Source organism: Schistocerca nitens, chromosome 5, assembly GCF_023898315.1.
Source record: "Schistocerca nitens isolate TAMUIC-IGC-003100 chromosome 5, iqSchNite1.1, whole genome shotgun sequence".
In the NCBI taxonomy this organism is placed as follows: Eukaryota; Metazoa; Arthropoda; class Insecta; order Orthoptera; family Acrididae; genus Schistocerca; species Schistocerca nitens.
In genome coordinates, this window is record NC_064618.1 from 689,598,758 (window position 1) to 689,622,984 (window position 24,227).

A 24,227-nucleotide genomic window follows, 5' to 3' on the forward strand; every position below is an offset into this window, starting at 1 on the left:
CAACCTACAGATTCACCTGCTACCGCACTCCTTCAAGTCAATCGACTCTCATCTTCGCATCACAGACCACCTGTCTGCACTGCTACGACAACACCAACCAGCACAACACTCACCACTGCTTGGCACAACTGCTCCTGTTTACCCGCCATCTCTGGGCAGAGGCAGAGCTCGCTCCATCTCCATACCGTCTACACTGCCTGGCAGTATCCGCTCGCTCTCTCCTCCATCCAAGTACTCAAGAATTGCCCACACACCATACGTGCCAGTATATATCACGGATCAAATCAATGAGGACAGGCCTCCTCTGCTGCCGCAGTCACCTGCACCACCACATCCAGCTCATCCATATTGTTGGTACCAAAAGATTTTTGGTGATGATGCCAAGAAGTGTCGATTACCTAGCCAACAGCCAAATGCCGACCACAGGATCTAGAAAACGCCGAGTCCTGCGGGGAACTCACAGGCATCCTCACACATTGCACTCTGTCCACTCGTCCATCTGGCCGAACGGTCGTTTATACATGACCGACATTTCGTCATGGCTCGTCTTCCTAGTCGACACAGGCGCTGACGTGCCTATCATACCCACACCGTTGGCTCCTCCCGTCTTTTCACTGACGAGGTCACTTCTACAAGCTGCCAAAGCATCAACGTTACAAACCTCAGGCTCTGTCAAAGTTATGATGCACCTTTCTCCTACTCTGTGTTTTCTGTGGACTTTCTACATTGCCAGCATTGATGAACCAATTCTTGGTATGGATTTTTTGTCACATTACAAACTCTCGCCGAACGTGATTCAGGGCTCAGTGCTACATCACCCCACTAACACTCAGATACTGTGCTTCCGCACTCATGTCCCATGTTCTGTTTCTCTTGTGACATGTGAGTTAGTATGCAAGTGCTCACCCTCTTGGGAGGCATTGTGACCTGTGTCACTAAACTACTGTCAGAATATGACTCAGCGGCAGAACTCCACCAGGAAAATGACGAGCTGAAACATTGAATAGCATACACTTGCAATGAGCTCGTCCTGGCTCGTGCCTCACTGCTGAAACTGCAGTCCACAGTGCTGCCACCTAATCATTTTTCTCCAACAGACACCAACTCAGACTCTCAGCAGGTTACTCCAAAAATATTAATTGCATGTGACGATTTGGTCCAGTAGACACCGCACTCCCGATGTGCTCTCCACGTTCAATGCCATGTGTTTCAAACAGTGCTTCTAATGACAGTCACGTGCACGATACGACTGCAACCACTGCGCAGTCAGCCACCCCTTGTGTTGATAAATATTCCCCCTCTCTCGCGTGCCAGCCATGTGACTCAGCAGCCATTGCTGTTCCCCACACGATGCCAACACCTCTCTCGCCCATGCTGGTTAGCCAAGGCAAGGCTGACAACAGACAGTCACTGTGTGTCCCAACCCACCCATGCTGTGTGTGCAGAAGACCTCTCCGGACAAGCCCACTCCACGCTCACATAATAAGTATGTGACTTTTGTGCTGCCGGCTGCGCTGGTCTCGTGGTTCTAGGCGCTACAGTCTGGAACCGCGCGACCGCTACGGTCGCAGGTTCGAATCCTGCCTCAGGCATGGATGTGTGTGATGTCCTTAGGTTAGTTAGGTTTAAGTAGTTCTAAGTTCTAGGGGACTGATGACCACAGATGTTAAGTCCCATAGTGCTCAGAGTGCTCAGAGTCATTTGAACCATTTTGACTTTCGTGCTGCCTTTTCCCACTCATGCTAATGGTTATGCCTCGTCGCACCCCACTCGTCCAAAAACTTCACGTCAGGACATTGCACAGTCTCGTGTGCAGTTCTTGGTTTCTTCCGTCACTGACGGAACAACACACAAGATAGTTACCACTGCTGGCTCTCCTATTAGGCACAAGGTTAGATGCCTCAACCCCATTAAGTTGCTCGTGGCCCGGCAGCAAATTAACGAACTTTTGGAGGCAGGTATCCTGCAACCGTCAGACAGCAACTGGTCTTCGCCGATTCATCTCATCACCAAACACGACGGTTCTTTCCGAATGTGCAGTGACTACAGACGCTTAAACGATCGTACACACACGGACAATTACCCAGTGCCGAACGTAAACGATTTCACTGATATGTTATCGGGCGTCATGATCTTCAGTGTTATTGACTTTAAACATGCCTATCGCCAGATTTCTGTAGCATCGGAAGACGTTCCAAAGACAGCTTTTATCTCACCAGGTTTGTTCCAATACAACTTCATGCCATTCGGCCTGCAAAACGTGGCACAAACATGTCAATATTTCATCGACTCAATCTTACGACAGTTCGAGTTTTGCTTTGCGTATCTGGATGACATACTCATTTTCAGCAACGCAGCTGAGGAACACGAAAATCATTTATCCAAGGTCCTCCAGACCTTGAACTCCAACGGCATCGAGGTCAACAAGGAGAAATTCCCATTGCGCCAGTCTTCTGTTACATTTTTGGGTTACACCGTCTCCACAGACGGAATATAGCCTCCCAGATCCCGTGTGCAGACCATCACGTCACTGCCGCCTGCGGCTACTTACAAAGAACTCCGACATTTCTTGGGTATAATAAATTACTACCATTGGCATCTGCCTTTTGCCACCTCCATGCTGGCCCAACTGATGGACTCATTGTCAAGCAAACAGACTTAGGCCTTAAACCAGTTTGCTGGACTGAACCTATGCTGGAGACCTTCAAGGCTGTAAAAACTTCCTTAGCTCACACCGTGACACTCGCCCATCCCGACGCCAGCGACATCACGGTGGGGGCAGTCTACAGCAACGCAAAGGCGACATTGTTTCTCCCCTTCATTTCTTTAAAAAGCTGTCTACTGCTCAGAAGAAATATACCGCTTTTGATAGGGAACTTCTGGTGGTCTATGAAGCCATCAAACACTTTCGCCCCGATGTCGTGGGTCACTCATTCTTCATCTTTACTGATTGCAAACCACTAGTGTACGCTTTCAGCAACCCTCCTGAGAACCCACCCCCTCGGCGTTTCCACCGCTTTGATTTAGTCTTTCAATTCACAACTGACTTTCGCTAGATCAAAAGCAAAGAAAACATCCCTGCTGATTTTTTCTCGTGGATCAATACTGTCTCTTCTGTGATTCTTCTACTGACACCCTGCGGCCATTGCTCCCGCCCACACTGTGCCGGCAAGCCTTCGACGCCTTGCATAACCTCACTCACCCTGGCGTCCGCGCCACCACACAGTGTGTATCCGAGCATTTCGTTTGGAAAAATATTAAACGGGACTGTCAGATCTGGGCACACAGCTACGTCTCCTGTCAATGCAACAAAATAGGCTGCCATATTTCCCTTCCACTTGGCAAATTCGACATTCCGCAAGAAAGATTTCGTTGTGTACATATCGACCTTATCACTCCACTACCACTGTCAGAGGGCCACAGATATATTCCTTCCACAATCGACCGCATGTCTCGCTGGGTGGAAGCCATTCCTTTACAGAACATCACTGCTGAAACCGTGGCCAAGGGTTTCATCTCCTCATGGATTGCCAGGTTTGGTTGCCTGACCACCATCACCACCGATCAAGGTCGGCAGTTTGAGTCTGCCCTGTTCACTATTTTATGTAACATGTGCAGCATTAAAAAAAAATCATACAACAGCCTACCACCCACAAAGCAATGGGTTAGTTGAACGGTGGAACCGTACCCTCAAAACTGCCCTCAGGTGCCATGACTGTCTGAGGTGCTTCCATGGGTGTTACTCGGTCTCTGTTTGACATTTAAACCAGTCTTACAGGGAATCATCTCTGATGAATTCGTTTTCAGGGAGAACCCAGTCCTACCAGGGAAACTTATCCTGCCTCAAGCACTTGAGGATTTTGCCCCCTCCCCAGATTTCATTAGTCACATATGCACTTACTTTAAACATGCGTGGCTACATCTGCCTATCAGCCATTCCCTGCCAGACGCTTACGTGCCAAGCACACTCAACACTTGCTCCCACGTTATGCTCAGGGATGATTCCGTTAGACAGCCACTGCAATCAACCTACTTCAGCCCCTTTAAAGTACTACAGCAGGGCCAGACAACGTTAGACATTAAGGTTAAAGCTCATCCTCAAACTGTTTCATTGCACAGGCTCAAACCTTCTGTGGTGGACTCTGATGCCCCTCTGCCGTCTCAGTCGGGCCCTCGTGACAACTTTTCCGCCATGGAGCCCGACAATACTAATTCTCATCCCATTGCACTGTTTTCTCCAACCCACGACTCGTCATCGCCATTCGCAGGTTTTCCAGGCAGGTCGCCATCCACTCCATATGCGGGTTTTGCAGTAACTTCACTGACTGTGGAGACTCGCTCTCCCACATTCAACCTGTGCTGAAACGTGCCACCACATCACTTGGATGACATGTCGATCATCACCTTCGATGACTGTGTGCTCGTGCTCACAACAAACACTGTGACCTCGCCCTCCAACAGGCAGTTAAATGTTAGTGTAGTGCATAGCCTGTCCCTCCCCCGCAAATGCGACCCATCCGAAATTCGCTCGTTCATCTCCTCGGACTGCTCAATCTGCATTCAGGGTGGGTATGCCTTCACCACAACACACCATTCCACATGCCTGCTCTCAGGCTGCCTGACACATCGTCCACCCCTGCTGGTTGACTGACTATGAGGTGGACCTGCCGACAATCACTCCGCCTCTGCACTCTGCCTTGACCGAGATGGAAATCCCCGTCGTGCGCCTGCTGCCTCGCATGACTACTAGCGATGCCAATGCCCACATGACCTCCACTCAAGCCTCATGGGTGGTATTCCGTACTGTGTGGGGGGAGGGGGCTGTGTGGCGCCGATAGATCGTATCGACCACAATTAACACCATCTTTGGACTATTATTGCTCTGCCGAGCCTCCATGTTAGTTTTTAGTTCTGTTCTGTATCTCAAGCTGTGTTATGACTAACTACGAAATATATCTCAATCTGGAATTTAATGGGAATAGTTATTGAATTCGACCAATAATCATATCTCGTTCCCATAGCCTCATCCATACAAAGAATATAAATGGCCACATGTCATCCATTTCCATGCACACAAAAGTTGAAGGGCAGGACACAGTGTTGTAACCTGTCTTGAGGCTTTATTTGGCACATATTCTGTATCTTGTAGGGATACCAGTTTTCTTTTCATATTTTCCAACAAACTAGTATACAAGCATGACACATATGCCATAGAAAAAAAAATTGCTTATTCACTAGGGCATAAATGGAGGTCCACATGTGTGGACCTCAGGTCACAGTTATCATGATAATGTAGTTGTCTTTGATTACATTTTTCTCTCTCTTCCTCAGTAAAAACACTTTTTTTTCAACAAAATAATTATTTTATTGTAAGCATAACTACATACGTTAATTTACACAGAAAATAAGTATTTTAATTTCAGTATTTTTAAATACAGTGTTTCCAATACAGGTTTCTGTTGATACTCCACAAATGAAAGAAACTAAAAATAACATGCAACAATTTCTGCCAAATAATAACTTGATATTGACCATAAGTGAATCTTTACTTTTTGTGATAGGCTTCAAAACAATTATTTTTCATGACACACAAATACATTTCACATTGATGCAGATGACCCTTGTCTTGGAACTGCAGCCATGATTCCTGCATTTTGAGGCATTCTTTGCCTCAACAAATTTTGGTAAGTGGCCTACATTGTCAAACCTAACTTCTGCAATTGGTTGTGACAGAGCTCTTCTGGGATTTTTATCCATATTTTGTACATCATCTACATCTTTACTATCAGAGGAATTGACTACAGAAGGGCACCCTCTTCTTCTAGCTACAGGGTCAACATATTTGTAAATAATCATAGCTTTGCCTACGTGCATTTTGTAATCCATCAGTCACAACCTTCTTTGTTTGGGTATTTCATTTTCTGTGCACCATCTGCAGTACATCACCCTACAATTGACAATCACAAGATCTATAAAATGATTAAACATTCTTACAGGCCATTTTGATGTGCGAATGTAGCATCTGTAATATGACAAAAATCTATCACAGAGATCAACACCTCCCATGTTTTCATTGTAAAGCTTCATTTCCACTGGCTGAGGAACATCTATCTTCTTTTTATGTTCTCTTGACCTCCTCTTATATGTGGTTGGAGGGCTGCTTCCAACCCATGATGAGAGTATTACGACACTTTTATTGTCTTTCACTTAATAAGACAAATTTTATCATCTTCTGTAACCCATTCTTCCCATTCCCCCCCATTAAAATAGCCTGTCATTTTTCAATTTTTTCACTATTGGACCCAATCTGTTTTTCATAACTGTACCTGTCTGATAAATTTTCCTTCCCAGCAACATGTCTACAGATTTTACATTTGTGAAAAATCTATCAGTATATACACAATGCTGGTTGTCTCTAGGAACACTTTCTGTCATCATCTTAACAACTGCTGCACCGAGACCATATTCTTTTATATCTTCAGCTGACACAGTACCTGACCCATTATAAAACATGAAGTCCAACACAAGGCCATCAGGTGCAGCCAGAATGAAGCATTTTAAACCTAATGGATTAGGTTTTGATGGTACGTAAGTCACAAAGCCACATTTACCAGAAAAGGGCACCATCTGTTCGTCAACGGAAAGATGATGTGATCTTGGAAGGGTCAGACACTTCTTCTGCACACAGTCAAGAAAAGGTTTTACCTTCCAAAGCTTCTCATTGTGCTCACTTGTGTTATCCACAAAATGCATATAATTTCTCAGTTCATAGAAACGGTCTCTTGTCATACACTTAGCAATAACTGGAACCTGAGTATCTTGCTGCCAGTACAGCTTACTTTGTGCATAGCCCAGAACTCCCATAACAACATGTATTCCAGCTACTTGCAACATTTCTTCTCCACTGGTGTTGTCGTTCTTGAACTGAATACAAATTGGTTTGTTGTGCATGTTCTTCCCAGAATGTCAGAGGAAGGTATTCCAAGAAAGATTCAAAACTTCCTTTCTCTTCTTCATAATCTGGAAGATGGATTTAGCTTTCACAATGATCCGAATACGGCATTTCTTTCTTCCTCCACTTCATAGATCGCACTAGCAGATGTTGTGAAACAAGAATTTCGTCTTGGGGATCTACAAATAAACAAAATTGTAAGAAAAAAACATGAGTAAGTTCGCTACATAATTTATAATATTATTTATCATTACTATTTGGATTGAACTTACCATTTCCATCGTCTAATTCTTCAGAAGAATCCACAGTCTCATCTACTGTTGCTTTATCTTCATCATTGGCTTCGGGTTCAGCAGGAAAATCTCCAGTCAGTCAAAAATGAAAATTCGTCATCTTCCCCATCTGATAATTCTGCATTACTGTCGTTCAGAAACGCTTCAAATCTGTAAAGTATAAAAAGGAGAGTTACTTCAGTACTCTACTGTCGAAGACGAAATTGAAGTCAGCAAATTCATATTATGACCTGAGGTGCACATATGAGGACCTTCAGAAAATGCGTTATTTCATAGTAATAAACAAAATATATTCAAATCGAAACTAACTCTCAACATCTAGAAGAGTTACACACTGTAGAAAAAAATCACAGCATTTTAGACTAATATTTGAGCATTATAATTATTTACATACGTTTGCAACTTCTAGTAGCAGCCATTTTGAGTGCACAACCAGCTGTAAACAAATACATCAGTTGTTCCTCCCAAGATGCTGCGCTCTCGTGTTGAAACTGAGAAATAGAAGGTCCACGCTGGTGGACCAATGGTCTGTAAGCAGAAAAATACACGCATTTGCGGAGAAAAAAATAACAAACGTAGGTCCTCATTTGTGGACCACTGGAACGAAGAGGATAGTGGTTTGCATCCAGCAGTGTATATGTCTTGCACTGTCTCAACTGGAACACTGTCAGTTTAATTATAGCCACCTGCTATATGCGGACACAGTTACACATATGGTTTATCAGTTCCCAGTCAACTGGGTATCACTAATTGTTCCAAGATTAAAATAATAAGATGCACTGAACCATTAAAGGAACTGGTGTAGGCATGCATATTCAAATACAGAAATATGTAAACAGGCAAAATATGGTGCTGCAGTAGGCAGCACCTATATAAGACAACAAGTGTCTGGCGTAGTTGTCAGATTGGTTACTGCTGCTACAATGACTGGTTATCACGATTTAAGTGAGTTTGAACTTTGTGTTATAGTTGGTGCACAAGCAAAGAAGTGGGGATTTTCACATACGACCATTTCAGGCACTAACTGTGAACATCAGGACTCCAGTAATATAGCAAATCTCTGATATCGCTGCAGTGAGGAAAAGATCCTCTAAGAATGAGGTCAACGACAATTGAAGAGAGTTGTGCAACGTGACAGAAATGCAAATTGCTACATATTTCAATGCTGGGCCATCAGAAAGTGTCAGCATGTGAACCATTCACTGAAACATCATCGATATGGGCTTTTGGAGCCAAAGGCCCACTAGTGTAACCTTGATGACTGCGTGACACAAAGCCTTACACCTTGCCTCGGTCCACCAACACCGACACTGGACTCTTGATGACTGGAAACCTGTTCCCTGGTCAGATGAGCCTTGTTTCAAATTGTAATGAGTGGATGGATGTGTGCGGCCATGGAGACAACCTCATGAGTCCACAGACCCTGCATGTCTTTAGGGGACTCTTCAAGCTGGTGGAGACTCTGTAACGGTGTGGGTCGTGTGAGGTTGCAGTGATATGGGGACCCTAATACATCTAGGTACGACTCTGAAGGTGACACATAAGTAAGCATCCTGTCTGACATCCTGCATCCCTTCATGTCCATTGTGCATTGTGCATTCCGACGCGCTTCGGCAATTCCAGCAGGACAATGCAACACCCATACATCCAGAATCGCTATGGAGTGGCTCCAGGAACACTCTTCTTAGTTTAAACATTCCTGATGGCCACCAAACCCCCAGACATGAACATTATTAAGCATACCTGGAATGCCTTGCAATGTGCTGTTCAGAAGAGATCTCCACCCCTTTTTACAGTTATATATGGACGGCCCTGCAGGATTCATGGTGTCATTTCCCTCCAGAACTACTTCAGACATTAGTTGAGTCCATGCTATGTCATGTTGCAGCATTTTTGTTTGTTCGCAGGGGTCCAACACCTTATTAGGCAGGTGTAGCAGTTACTTCGGCTCTTCAGGGTATAATGTATCACAGGGTCCTATTATAGTTCTAATGTTGTTTGTGACCTGCATAAATATTGTATTATACCTCAATAAAATTCTCCTGGGCACATGTCTGAGGTTGATTCAATGAACCTAACAATGATCAGGCAACATTCAGCAGGATGACTCCGTGTGTTTTTGGGTTGCTTCTTTTTACATACTACTGAGTCTCTCCCCATAAGGTTGAAAACGTAGCTTTTGGTAAGCTTCACATGCCTGGAATCTACAAACTTGACTGAGAACTGATCTACATCGGTGAGACAAGTCTTCCTGTCAATACATTTACAGCAGAATATGAGTAATATATAAACAGTATAATTAGTCAGTTGTGGCAGAAAATGTTGAATGCATCAGTAGAAAGATCAACTTATATTCAGGTAGCCACTTACCACAGAAAGACAATGGGAAGTAATGTAGGTTGATTCTTACAAAGAAGAAGACAGGAAACAGCCACTATTAATACTGCTGTTTATTTAAGTAAATAGTGTCGTAACTGGTTTCGAACTGGCAAGTTCATCATCAGACGGCTGTTCACATGATTTGCAAGATACACTTGCAAATCATGTGAGCAGCCGTCTGATGATGAACTTGCCAGTTCGAAACCCGTTATGGCGCTGTTTACTTAAATAAATAGCAGTTTTAATAGTGGCTGGTTGTTGTCTTCTTCTTTGTAAGAAGCAACCTACATTAATTGTACACAGCCACGGTCTCACTATGTCAGTTTTAGACAAAATAACAGTGGGAAGTGCTGACTGTCTCAGACACCATCCATATATAGCTTCCACCAAATCCACTGATGATATCTCATAAAAACTGATGTGAAATATTGTTAGTATTATGTGTTTTATACCATATGTTATTGGTACCGTCATCCCGTCAACACACAGTATTTCAAGACAGTCAGTCACTTTCAGTTAGATAGGCAGGTACGCAACAGTAGAGGTAAAGTAGCAACTAAAAACCACCAGTAGGCACACTAATGAAGGCAACCTACAAAAGTAATCAAAGTTGGCTCAAATGTTTGTGAATATTTGTAAGTGTCAACAGTTTGTGGTGACTATTGACCACTCAAACAATACCTTTGTGCTGTGACGGAACAGATTCTTTGGTTCAACTTCACTTTTGCTTTTGCATACTTTGTGGCTTATATACTATGTTCCAGCATATTTCACATTTGTAAATAGAATTGTGTTCAATAAGTTAATTTGTGTTGGTGCTATTACTCCCTCATCTACTACAAGGGAACAGAAGTACAAGTTCAAGGCAAAAGGAATATTGTTAACTGTTGGCAAGATTCAGCACATACATTTGGATACTATAATTAGAACTCCACAAGGTGCAAAAATAGAACATTCAGACAATGAAACAAAACAAATGAGTAGTGTTACGTTTTTTAGGTAGCAGATATATCACAGTCTTAATTGCAAACCCAAAACCTTTAATGTTTGTATATCTGATTTAAAAACAGAATAAACAGTTTATTCAGTAAATATCTATTCAGTAATGAGTTGGGAAAAAAACTGAACTTCAGGTTTAATCTTTTCGGAATAGGGAAGCTTCTTTCAGAAATTGTACCTGGTGTTACTTGTAGAACATCTTGCTGAGAGGTAATAAAAATAACTAGTTATTTTGACTACCATATTCATTAAAGTCCTAAGTTGATACCATTGTTTCTCTTTTCTGGAAAAATACTGTAAAAACTAATATAATACAAGGATAGAAACCACCTCTTCAAAGACTTCAAGGGCTGAACATGAATACAGAAAATGTCAAATACATGGGTACCCAAGTTTTCAACAACCTGTCATAGCATCAGAAATGTATCATGGGTAATTAGAGATTGAATTAAAGAACTTTCAGTTTAGATATTTTGTTCTATTCAGCTGAAAATCTTATCTGTATAAGCTCTTAAAGGATAAAGGGTTTCTGTGTGTTGTTATTACTGTTTTCGTGTGGCTCTCCAAGCTGCTCTGTCTTGTACAAGCCTCTTCATCTCCAAGCAACTACTGCAACCCTAACCTAGATCCTTCTGAATCTGCTTATTGCATTCATTTCTTGGTCTCCCTCTATGATTTTTACCCGTCCCCCCCGCCCCTCCCCGCCCCAATTTCCTCCGTTACTAAATTAGTGATACATTTATGTCACAGAATGTGTCCTATCAACTGAGCCGTGCTTTTAGTCAAGTTATCCCGAAGATTTCTTCTCTCCCCTGTTCTGTTCAGCATGTCCTCATTACTTACATGATCTACCCATCCAATCTTCAGCATTCTACAGTACCATGTTTCAAAACCTTCTATTCTCTTGTTGTCTAAACTGTTTGTTCTCCATGTTTCATTTCCATACATGGCTACATTTGAGACAAATATCGTCAGAAAACTTTTCCTAAGACGTAAGTCTACATACGATATTAAAAATTTCATCATTGACTGTCTACGTTTTGTGTCCTCTTTACTTCAGCCATCATTAGTTATTTTTCTGCCCAAATAGCTAAACTCATTCACTACTTTAAGTGTCTTGTTTCCTAATCTAGTTCCCTCAGCATCACATGATTTAATTTGACTACATTGTATTATCCTTGTTTTGATTTTGTTGATATTCATCTTATATCCTCCTTTCAAAATACTATCAATTCTATTCAACTGCTCTTCCAAGACCTCTGCTGTCTCTGACAGAATTACAATGTCTTTGACAAACCTCAAGGATTTTTTATCTCCTCACCCTGAACTCTAATTCCTACTCCAAACTTTTTTTTGTTTCTTTTACTGCTTGCTCAATGTACAGACTGAATAATGTAGGAGGTAGGCAATGTACCACCTTGCACGAAAAAATGAGCTACTTCTGTTGCATATAAATGAACAATTCTTAAGAAACAAAGTCAGTGAACTACAGTACTGGTCAGAGGAAATTAAGTGTGGCAGTCCCTGTGTGAAAGAACATTGGATTAAAAGTGCAGAAATAAGTTTATTTGTACCATTTGGCTTCTCACTGGCAACAAGCTATTGTAGACGAAACAATGCCCATGGCCAAGTGACCATTTATATCAACAATAATTTGAATCTAAATTATTCATAGGCCTCACAAGCCTGTCTGTTGAAGGACTCATTGAAGCGTCTTCCTTCAATATACACACTCAGAAACTCATTATTGCAACAGTTTACCAACCACAAGCTTCTGGTGAGGAGATATTTGCAGAAAAACTCTCTGAATTAATCTTACTGAGTGCAAAATATAAGCAATATAAAACATTTATCACAGCAGACCTTAATTTAGATGTAAGAGTAAAGAGAAAAATTGTGGTACACATCCTAAATATCTTAAGATCAATGAAATACTACTGCTTAGATGAAAAATCAATCATAATGCAGGGATGCTTTGACAGTATAATTAGAAATGTGTGTAGGAATCAACTAGAGTGGGATACCATAAATTAGGACAATCTAACCATGATGGCATATGACTCAAAACTGGAAATGTGACACTTTGTGGCGAAATAAATAAAAAACATTTTACATTTTAAATTCCACGTCATTGTTGATTTAATCAGAGTTCTCACCTTAGACGTAGAATTAGTCCTTCTGCCACAATATTAATTCATTAGTCGCCATCGATGTTCTTCTCTTTGTTGACCGTGTGTACCATCATGAGTCGGCATCGGTTCACTTCACGAAGACGGTGGAAACCAAGGAATACAATGCTACGTCGCTACAAATAATTTTCGTAACACTTCGATACTTTTAACTATTTTTTATTCACAACACAATAAGACTTGCTGTGCTCGTCGCACAAACCATAGTTACAAACTACATGGCTGCCTTTCCGCACAGTCCAAAAATCACGTCCATCCTCCACAAGGCAACAATCGAAAGTGTCCCTTAGCTCCTTGGAGTATGAAACAAAAAAGAATCCAATGTGAACTTTACAAAGATTATAATATAACATGCCTTTCAATTTATCTTTGGCGCAGCTTTTAAGATATTGTATGTCTCTGCAGAGGAATGTGTCATTACAACTGCCCCCCTACTGTATACTGTCACTAGAAATTTTTATTTGATTGACAGGATACAGTAGTCGACCTTGCAATTGATAGGTTTGGGGTCTTTTATTTACAAACTTCATTTTTATTGTCTCATTTTCATGGCACTGTAAATTCTTTGGTATTTCTGAGTGTGTGTCAGTTTTTTGGTATACTTATGCTGATATTTACAAACCTTAATCCTAATATACAAAGTTCTGGTTAATACTGAGAAAATGACATCATGTAGTAAAGTTTGTACAATAAAATATACAGTGAATACAACGTTACATGCAAATGTTTCCTTCCTCATCAGAGGTGAAAATTAAGTCCTTGTCTTGCTTTCTGTATTTATTCTGGGACGACGAGCTTTGTTCGCTATCCGCAGTGTTGAATATGGGCGTGTGATACGCGCGCCTGATTGTTTGGTCGTCCGTTAGCAGGCGACGTTGGTTGAATGCGCGCGCCAGTGCACTGAATATACACCGACATGCGGGTACCGTCGAGACTTCCGAACCTCAGTATGCGTGTTTTTTGTAGTTCCTTCCAGTACTTAGACTGGATACGACGAGGTACATTGGAATATGTGCCCCGAAGAACACACCACACTATGTGCGAGGCGGAGGACGACCCTGTCGATGCAGCTCCTGGTAAGATGCGTACCATGTCAAACTTGTTTGGCATTGTCTTTTCTTATTGTGACGCCATGGGTCGTTTGACGATACCAACTTCAATTTTCGATGTCACTTGCTTAGGCTCGCTGACACTTGCAATGTAGCACTACTTTGCACAATTTTAATTTCTACACACACCACTTTAACCGCGAGTATTGCGATCGAAACTTCCTTTTCACTTCACTTTTTTCTTCGCATTAACCCCTTTTACCTATTGTACCGAGATTCATTTCCCTCAATACTTCTGGTCAATGTACATAAGTATTCACAAAATTGTAAGTCACGGGACTTAGCATGAAATACAAAATACATCACATACAATTGAACATCAAATAACACATACAATACATTGGTTACATTAATTACAGGAAAAAACTACAACGAAAATTGAAAAATTTTTGACCACTCGAAGTGGCTTCTTCGTCTTGGATTTTACTGACACACACACATTTTTCCATTAATCAGTTAGAAGGAACAAGTCCTTTGTTTTCCTTCTTGAACTCTAGTATATGTTAAGGTTTACCTTCGTTACATATTCTTCATACGCAACGACATGCATCAGCATGCAGAGAATACACCTGTAGCCGCACCACTACAGCTCGGGAAGGGAATTTTCTACCTTCTACTTAGGGTAATGGCAACGACTACGTGTATGCTACGGTTTTTACCTATAAAATCTGAAAATGCACGAAATAATCATTTATATGCAGCATAACCTAATATGTACAGTGTTTTGTGCTTAAGCACGTTCTGGTGTGCTTGTAAATCATTACCTCTAATAAAATTTCCTACATTAACATAGACATATAAACATAAAATCTTGAAGTTCAGGGTATAGCTACTATTAATATGTACAGTGTTTCATAATAGCGGCCCGCCCTTGTGTGCGTGTATCATCTTCAATTAAAGTGCGCTTATAGGCCTCTTGTGTTATCATGGGAGAAAAAAATACAGACATTTTAATGCATCGGTTGTCATGAAAATCTATGTACACGAATAATCAGACTTTCATAGCTTCAGTGCAGCATGATATTCTGTATGACGTTTTTTTGTTCATAATTCATTTTATAGACGATTCCTTTGCTTACAGGTCGTCGATCACACTACTTACCTGTTTCTCGTATAGCGACGATATCATTTTCATTCTTTGTGACTGTAAATAGTTATATGTATGAAAGATATAATTTTGACATGATTTATCATTTCATATTTCAAGTGTGTAAAGTAATTCATATCTTCCTTCTGCATATATGAGTGAAGAATCGCTAATGTTGCACTGGGTATCAGGTTTTTCGTATTTTCTCGTAAACTCGTAGAGTCTTGCGGTTTTACTTAAGTTATTTCTTGACGTTAGGTATACATGTTTATACGAGGTTGTCTTAGAGTTTAATTGTCCTTAAACACTTCTATGTTGTTTAGGTTTCGTACATGTACAGAGCTTCTTTCGCCTTCCACACATTCATACATACGTTTATACACACAAAAAACATCTATCACTACAATATACACTTTGCTGGTGGGGCCCTTTTTCGGTACCCTGCACCATTCCCTCGATATTCCAAAATAATTCAGGGTGTGCTGAGCATCGTCCCTTATACTAATAATACTTACAACTAAATATTTCTTCTTACATACATAACTGCCTTACGGTCCATTAATGCGCAATCATTCCATATTTTCCTCCTTTACACTTTAGCTTTCGTACATGTAACCTCGTGTATAGCTTACATATTCTACAAAGTTGTTTGCTGAGTGCTTTAGGTGTTTCCTAACGTTAATGTGTTTCTCTCTCTATAAATCCTAGGTATTTGTTTTGAGAGCGATTGAGTTCATTACTCACGCTGCATAGATCTGTTTATTATTTTCCTATTTTAAAGCTTGTGTCATTCTTTTCCTTAGTTACAAAAATTCCCGCGTTTACCTTGTTGTTCATTCTGAAAATCGCTAGCTACTGTGTAATGTAAATGTATGCGTTATCTCTTTGATTTCCTCTTTGCTGCTTTTTCCCTATATGTAATTGTGTGTTGTTCTCGTGTACATAGCCTTTCTTCCGGTTATATATCTGCATTATTTATTTATTTATTTATTTTTTCTATTTTCTTTCTCCTTCCGTACAAGCTAAGATTTTTACTCAGTATAATATAATATTACAATACCGTCCATGACCAGTATGTACTTGTATGTTCACTTTTATTACGTAATACGAGCTTATAATTAAATTTTCTAAGTTACTATTTACAAGACTTGTGTACCGTTTTCTTTCTTGTTTTTGAATGGATTTCGTCTCTGTGTCTCATAGTAAGCATGGTCTCAAAACTTTTAAACGTTCCGCGCATGCGCGCTTACGTACCACGACTGGACTGCAGCGCGGGGAAAACTCTGCATTGTTGGTGAACATTATTCGTGATAGCCGCCATTATGTTATACGAGTCACGCGTCGCCTGGACTCTACTGCGCATGCACTTTCGCTCTTTGTATACGCTCAGCTGATCGGACAGGGAAGGGGGGAAGATTTCTCCCCGGCTTGCTGCCTACAGCGCGGCCAATGACCTCGTCTTGACATGCAGCTATCACGTGCTCATTAGCGGAGCGTTGGATTGCAACTTCGACGTGTGGTTTGTTGCTCGTCTCAAGCGAACAAACTCTGACCTTCGCGGTAATTTGTCTTTGTTCCCCTCTCTTAAATAACTGAGTTAGACTACAAAAGTACCGTATGGTTTATTTTATAGTGTTAAGACTCACAGTAACACATGTTTCATTAGGTTTGGTTAAATATGCGTTTTTAAGCTGGCATATGCCCCCAGTTGTTCGCAAGTTTCTTAGGTTAATGACAGCAATTTTACTGTGTGATCCAAGGTTGTGTAATTTCAATTTTGCTAAAATAACATATAACCTTTAATGAAAAAATTCCTTGATATCCTTGTGGGGGTATAACCCTTTCACCTTGCCCGTTCGTGTGTTACCTAACAGATAACATCCTGGGTGAGGTTTGTCTATTATAACGAAAGGGCCATCATACAACAACTGCCACTTTTTGTTTAATGCCTTAATTTTTGAGGATTTTGGATGGGTACGTAATAGTACTTCCTGTCCAATGTTAAATTCTGTAACCTTTCTTATCTTTTTGTTGATATTACAGCCTGCACGAGGTCACTTGCCTTGTCCGGTGCTTTCATCTCTTCTTCACATAGATCATCTACTACGGTAGCGTCCTGATCATATCTTAAAAATAATTGTTCAAGATGTAATGTGTGCTTGTTTGTGCCCCCTGTTGTCAAACCGGTCGGCCGGTGGGGGCTCATTGCGACCGATTGTTGTTTACCGGGGGAGACAACGGCGTTGCTTCAGTACTGTCCGTTACCTCTACGAAGTGTACTGAGTGGTTATTCTGTCGCCAATTAGTTTCCGGACCGCTGCGTGCAACATTTTCTTGCGACCGGCCGTCGCTATTCCTCCTTGGTCTGTCATTGCTATTACTGTAACTATTGTAATTTTCATTTGTGTGCCGCCTTTCATCACGCGGGCCTGACCAATCATTCACGTGATTTCTATCATTTCCATACCGGCGTGGACCGTAATCTGTACTATACCTTCGGTCTTCACGTCTCTGTGGCGCCGAATTCCTCCGATTTCCGTAATTCCAGGTTCCATTATTCGGCCTTGTCGCATACGGATGCCAACTGTGTGGGTTTTGTCCACTGCCATTAAAATGATATCCGTTACCGTTGTTTTGATTTGTTCCGGAATATTCATTTCGATTACTTGTGCTCGGCTCTTCTTCGTATATTAGATCAATTGAGTCAAGCACGGAAAGAAAGTATTCAAGGTCGTTCTCCGGTATGGTTACCAATTTTTCGCGTAAGTTCGCGGGTAGTCTGTTTTTCAGAATTTTGAGAACATCTACGTGCGGTATTGGATTGTTCCAAAAGCGCGTCTTATTCAAATACTTTTCGAAATACTTTCTCAACCCGCCGTTTTTGAGGTTGAACGGTTGTGGGTTGAATACCTCACGTCGCAGTCTTTCTTGGACCCCAGCAGACCAATATTTCTCCAAGAAAGCCCGTTCAAATTGTTCGTAGGTGACGCACTGTTCAGCCATGTCTGTGGCCCACAAAAGTGCGTCGCCTTGTGTGAAGCCTACTACATATCTAATCTTCTGTGCCTCAGTCCAGTTTCTTGGTAAGACATTTTTAAATGCTCTTACAAATACGACTGGATGAGTTTTTCTGGATTCTGTGGAGAAAACTGGAAACTGTCTATGTTTCAACAGGCTCTCATCGACTAGAATCGTCGAGATGCAAGGCGACACGCCTACTGCCTGTTGCAGCACCGCGTTTGGCGAATAGCCATTGTTTGCCTGTGCCGGTGCGTGCACATACGCCGGACTGGGCGCGTGATGTTTTGCGTTATTGACATCGTAATCTGGCACGGGCGAATAAGTGTCGCGCCGCCTATTGCTTGACGTAGGCAAGTCATTTGAAACATTCAGTCTACCAGCAATTTCCTTGCGTATTCTGTCCTCGGCTACTTTGATTTCATTACCTAATTTTTCAAAAAGTTTTGTTTCCCGGTCAGTTATTGATTCATTTACATTACCGTTTTCTAAAGTTTCATTTAATTTGATAATGTCCGCGTTGATACGTCGAGTCTCCTGTTTCAGAAAACTGACTTCTTCGTTAACTTTATTAACCTGGTCAGGTATTTCTTCACATGCGGACTGTACTCTTGTTAAATTTAATTGAATAGCCTGTACGTTTTCATGTATTTCTTTTTGTACGGTTTGTGTTTGATTGTGTGTTTCTACTATTTCTGACAGTTCCTGTTCCTGTTTGTTTGTAAGATCTGAGAATTTCTTTTCTAAATCATTTGCCAATACATTGTATACACTGTTGACTGTTTTAATGACTTTGTCTTCGATCTTTTGATCGATTTCATTGGTGAGTTTATTTAAGCGTTGATCGAAATGTCTGTGCATGTTTTCAAATTGCGTGTTTACACTTGAAAACTGCTGTTGGAACCCAATTTCCATGTTTGACAATTTTGTGTTTGTCATGTTGTGGCTGATTTCTAGATTCGCCAGTTTTGTGTTCGTTGTGTTGTGACTGATCTCTAGATTCGCCAGTTTTGTGTTCGTTGTGTTGTGACTGATCTCTAGATTCGCCAGTTTTGTGTTCGTTGTGTTGTGACTGATCTTTAAATCAGATAATTGCTCGCTCACGTTTGACATCAGACTATATAGTGCCTCAAGCGTAACTGACGAAGCTTGTGTGTTTGTATTTATGCCATTATTTGTTGCCATTGTTTCTCTGCCACGGTCTGATTGAATCGAAACCGGGCTAGTTTCACTGATTTCACGCGAAATATTTTCATCTGATCTGGTAATCGATGCTTCATCTACTGTGTACAAGGTTTCATTTGCAAGTGGTTCGTTATTGTTAATCCCTGTGTAGTGCAATTGAATTGTATTTACTTCTACATTATGTTGTGCTGAAAAACTAATTGCGTCATCATTTACGTCACTATTGTCAGAATCGGTGACGTGTCCATGAACATTTGTCAAATTAAAATTCTCCGATTCCATTGTGAAGATATTGTTTTTATCTGTACTTTACTGAATCTAAATCTTTAAACTCTCTCGCAGTTGAATTAATAAAAATATCTCGCGATTGTTATTTATAGCGCGTCGGAAATTTACAAGATGGCGCACTACTTCTTCTAATTCTGCGATTGTTGAACATAAAAAAGTAATTATCAAAGTGTAATTGTGTGTTGCCACAAACACTACCAGAATTTTAATATGGAAAGGAAAAGGTTCTGCTTGAAGTGGAGCTAAGCCAGGTGCAGCCACTGCATGCGTTTGCGCTTTCCTACCTTAATTACGGCTGAGCTGCGTCACTCACGATTACGTTAGGTTTGTAAATCCGTGTCCTTGTTCCTTCTGGTTATTGTGCCAACCGTTTATACAGTTAATATTGTTTCACCTTATTCGTCATTTTCCATGTGCGTCATGTAACAGAGAAACAGTAATTAGTACAAGTACATTTGTAGTACAACAATGAAGTACTTACTCTTTGTTCCACCAGCACTGTCCTGTCACAGTCGCCAGTGTGGCGAAATAAATAAAAAACATTTTACATTTTAAATTCCACGTCATTGTTGATTTAATCAGAGTTCTCACCTTAGACGTAGAATTAGTCCTTCTGCCACAATATTAATTCATTAGTCGCCATCGATGTTCTTCTCTTTGTTGACCGTGTGTACCATCATGAGTCGGCATCGGTTCACTTCACGAAGACGGTGGAAACCAAGGAATACAATGCTACGTCGCTATAAATAATTTTCGTAACACTTCGATACTTTTAACTATTTTTTATTCACAACACAATAAGACTTGCTGTGCTCGTTGCACAAACCATAATTACTAACTACATGGCTGCCTTTCCGCACAGTCCAAAAATCACGTCCATCCTCCACAAGGCAAAATCGAAAGTGTCCCTTAGCTCCTTGGAGTATGAAACAAAAAAGAATCCAATGTGAACTTTACAAAGATTATAATATAACATGCCTTTCAATTTATCTTTGGCGCAGCTTTTAAGATATTGTATGTCTCTGCATAGGAATGTGTCATTACAACTTGGTGGTACCAGGATGCTAATTAGATATAGAGCTCTCAAGGAAGAGAACACTCAAATAATGATAGATGAACTGAGTAGAACAGGATGGGCCAGAATACTAACCATTGGCAAAGACATAAATGCAATATAAAATATACATTAGACAGTAACTGTCCTCTTATTACTAAGAGATGTCACCCTAGCAATAAGCATGAACTGCAGCATACAAAAAAGTGGTACACCCCACACCTGAATGAAATTAGAATCCTTTTACTCATGCTGAAGGACAAAATTGAAGGCAGTCAAGAAAATAAGAATTCAGTAAATGCCTATTTACCAAAAAGTGATTATTTGATTGATACAGAAGCTTTTCTTTTGCAATCACAGAATAAAACAGATAAAAGATTTAACTGGAGTACAATAACTGCTTGCGGATATAAATAACTCTGTAAACATGCTGAACAACTCTAGAACAGAAGACTACTATGGATTTAGTAACTTTGTAATAAAGGCTATAATTAAGGAAATTAGAACTCCTCTACTATATTCTGCAAATAAAATTCTTGATGATGGCATTTTCCCTGATTGCATTGAAATTATGGTTACACTCCCCACATACAAAAAGGGTGACAGACAACTATCAGATAACTATAGACCTGTATCAGTTGTCCCAATATTGGCCAAAATCATAAAGAGCTGTTCACACACACGGATTTACATGTATATTTAGAGAAATAAATTACTTAATGGGAGCCACTTTGTATTTAGAACTAATCAGTGGCCTGATAACTGAAATTCACAATGCTTTTGAAAGGAAACTGACCACCTGTGCAACACTCATAGACTTGAGCAAAGCATCTGATTCAGTATCACATAAGATAATTGTTAAAAAATTTGAATATTATGGTATTGTAGACAAACCACATCATCTCTCATAGAACAACACTTTATGAGAAAAGCCCTCACTATGCAGGCATAAAACTACTGAATTGCTTCCATCCTAATATCTCCAAATTACCCATTACAGAACTAAAAATGAAATTAAAATTATGGCTCCTAAAGAATCCAGTATATTCAATAGATGAGTTTCTAGATTTAGTACACTCGTATGATGGAAGACCATCTATCTAAAAATATGTGAAATCTCATATCTTACACTGTGTCACAAACTGTAAATATTTGAATGTCAGTTATGAATACTGTGTTAGAAACTGTATATTCCTTAATCTAAGTATGGCAATAACAATTTTTTAATGTATAGTCCATATATGTAACTCTGTTCTCTGAACTAAATTTAGAAAAAGTTGTGTAGATAAAAGTGCCAGCCAATAATATGTAACCATAGTAAGTAAGGCTCTGACTTATCCAGAAGATTGGAACAAAAAAAACCTTTTTTTGTAATCAGTTGATGTTGGATCAAAATAAATAAATAAATAAATAAAACCACTTAATTTGATTAAACCATACCTAAATAACAGTCAACAGCTAGTGTAAGTGAACAATGGAAGATCATAACTAATGAAAATTAAGAGAGCAATTCCACAGGGTTTTGTTCCTGGTCGGTTTCTCTTTATTGTGTATGTTAATGACTTCTCAAACTATGTAGCGTGCAAAAATGTCTTATATGCTGATGATATGACCATGATATCGGCAGGTGAGAGTATGTAAGAGGTGGTGAACAAATATAATGAACTTCTTGAAAAATGTAGGGTGTGGTATATTGTCTATTAGTTATGTATAAACTTAACAAAAATGCAGGAAATTTATTTTAATCTGAAGGTACGGAAAGAAGAGAATCACAATGTGTAACTATTGGGACTAAAAGTAGACCAAAGGCTTTCATGGAATGATGATATAAGCTATCTGACAGGCAAACTTGCATACTTGATATTCCTCATGTATAAACTAAGATATACTGTCAGTAAAAGTTTTTTGATGTTTTGCTACTACACATTCTTTCAGTCACAGCTACAATATGGGATTCTGTTATGGGGTAATTTAACAGGCACAAACTGTGTATTGAAATGGCAAAGAACAGCAATTACATGTATACAAGGATTGGGTCCAAGAGAAGCCTGTAAGGAGCACTTCAACCTATTAAACATAATGACCCTCCCAAGTCTCTAAATGTATAACTGCTTAAGATATGTAAAGGAAAATATATAGCAATTTACACAGAGAATGAATTTACATTTGCACAGCACTAGAAACAACTGCATGTTTGATATACCATACTCTGGGCTGTTACTGACATACAACAGTCACAAACACATAAGTCTAAAGTTATATAATAAAGTGCCACAATCAGTCAAAACCCTCACTCTCTTTAGATTTGAGGAGGTATTAGACACATAAAGCTTACTACTCAGTTGAAGAATATCTTGGGAGTAATATTGAAGGAATGTATATACAAGGAAACTAAATGTATAAAGCTGTATAATTAATTCTTGAATGAAATAAACAAAGAAACAGTGTAGCTATTATTAACTAAATGTGTAAAACTGTGTAATTAATTCTTGGATGTAAACTGTATAGTGATTATTACTAAAATCTTCTGATTAGTAACAAGTTTATGTATTTATATGTATATGTAAAGTGATGATGTTAGTACAATGTAAAAATCACTAACTACTAAAAAAACGTATGTATATGCATAATGTATAATGTAAAAATTAGTATCCACTACAGCTTTATGAATATGTAGAATGTATTTTGATGAAGTCAATTGCATGGTACACATGGTGAATTGGTAATAAATAAACATATAAAAAATTATATAAACATAGGTTTGTCTCTCCTTAATCTATCTTCTGAGATAAGGTATAGAGTCAGTATCGCCTTGTGTGTTCCTACATTTCTCTATAAATCAAACTGACATTCCCTGAGGTTGGTTTCTAACAATTTTTCCATTCTTTTGTAATCACTTCATGTTGGTACTTTGCAGCTATGACCTTTTAAACTCATAGTTTGCTAATAATCACATTTGTCAACAACTGTTTTCTTTGGAATTGGAATTATTACATTCTTCTTGAAGTCTGAGGATGTTTTGCATATCTCATACATCTTGCACAACAGATGGAAGAGTGTTGTGATAGCTGGCTCAGTAGCTCTGACAGAATGTTGTCTACTCCCAGAGCCTTGTTTCAACTTAGGTCCTTCAGATATCTGCCAAATTCCTTTCACAATATCATATCACCCTACTCATCTTCATCTACATACTCTTTCATTACTGTAATACTGCCTACAAATTCATCTCCGTTGCATAGGCCCTCTATATAACTCTTTCGTCTTTGAGCTTCCCTTCTTTGCCTAGTACTGGTTTGCCATGTGAGCTTTTGATATTCATACAACTGCTTCGCTTTTCTCCAAATGTCTCTTTAAGTTTCCTGTAAGCAGTATCTATCTTTCCCCTAGTGAAATATGCTTCTAAACCATTACATATTTTCTCTAGCCATTCTTGTCTAGCCATTTTGCACTTCATGTCAACCTATTTTTTACACCATTGTTATTCTATTTGCTTTGTTGAATTCATTTTACAGTTACTCCTGTCATCAATTAAATTCAGTATCTCTTGTGTTGTCCAAGGATTTCTGCTGTACCTATTGTATCCTCTGCTGCCTTCACTATTTCATCTCTTAAATTTGCCCATTCAACTTCAACTGCACTTATTTCCCCTGTGCTACTTAAATACTGTCTAATGC

General features: G+C 39.9%; 1 protein-coding gene across 1 annotated transcript; it reads right to left on the reverse strand.

Annotated features, from left to right (window-relative positions):
- Positions 1–469: 469 nt before the first annotated feature.
- On the reverse strand, positions 470–6,951 carry LOC126260660 (piggyBac transposable element-derived protein 3-like). Its single transcript, XM_049957996.1, has 3 exons — positions 6,327–6,951; positions 5,952–6,206; positions 470–636 (listed from the first exon to the last, which is right to left on the reverse strand). Exons 1-3 carry the CDS (start codon positions 6,949–6,951, stop codon positions 470–472), a joined length of 1,047 nt encoding a protein of 348 aa, XP_049813953.1.
- Positions 6,952–24,227: the final 17,276 nt, after the last annotated feature.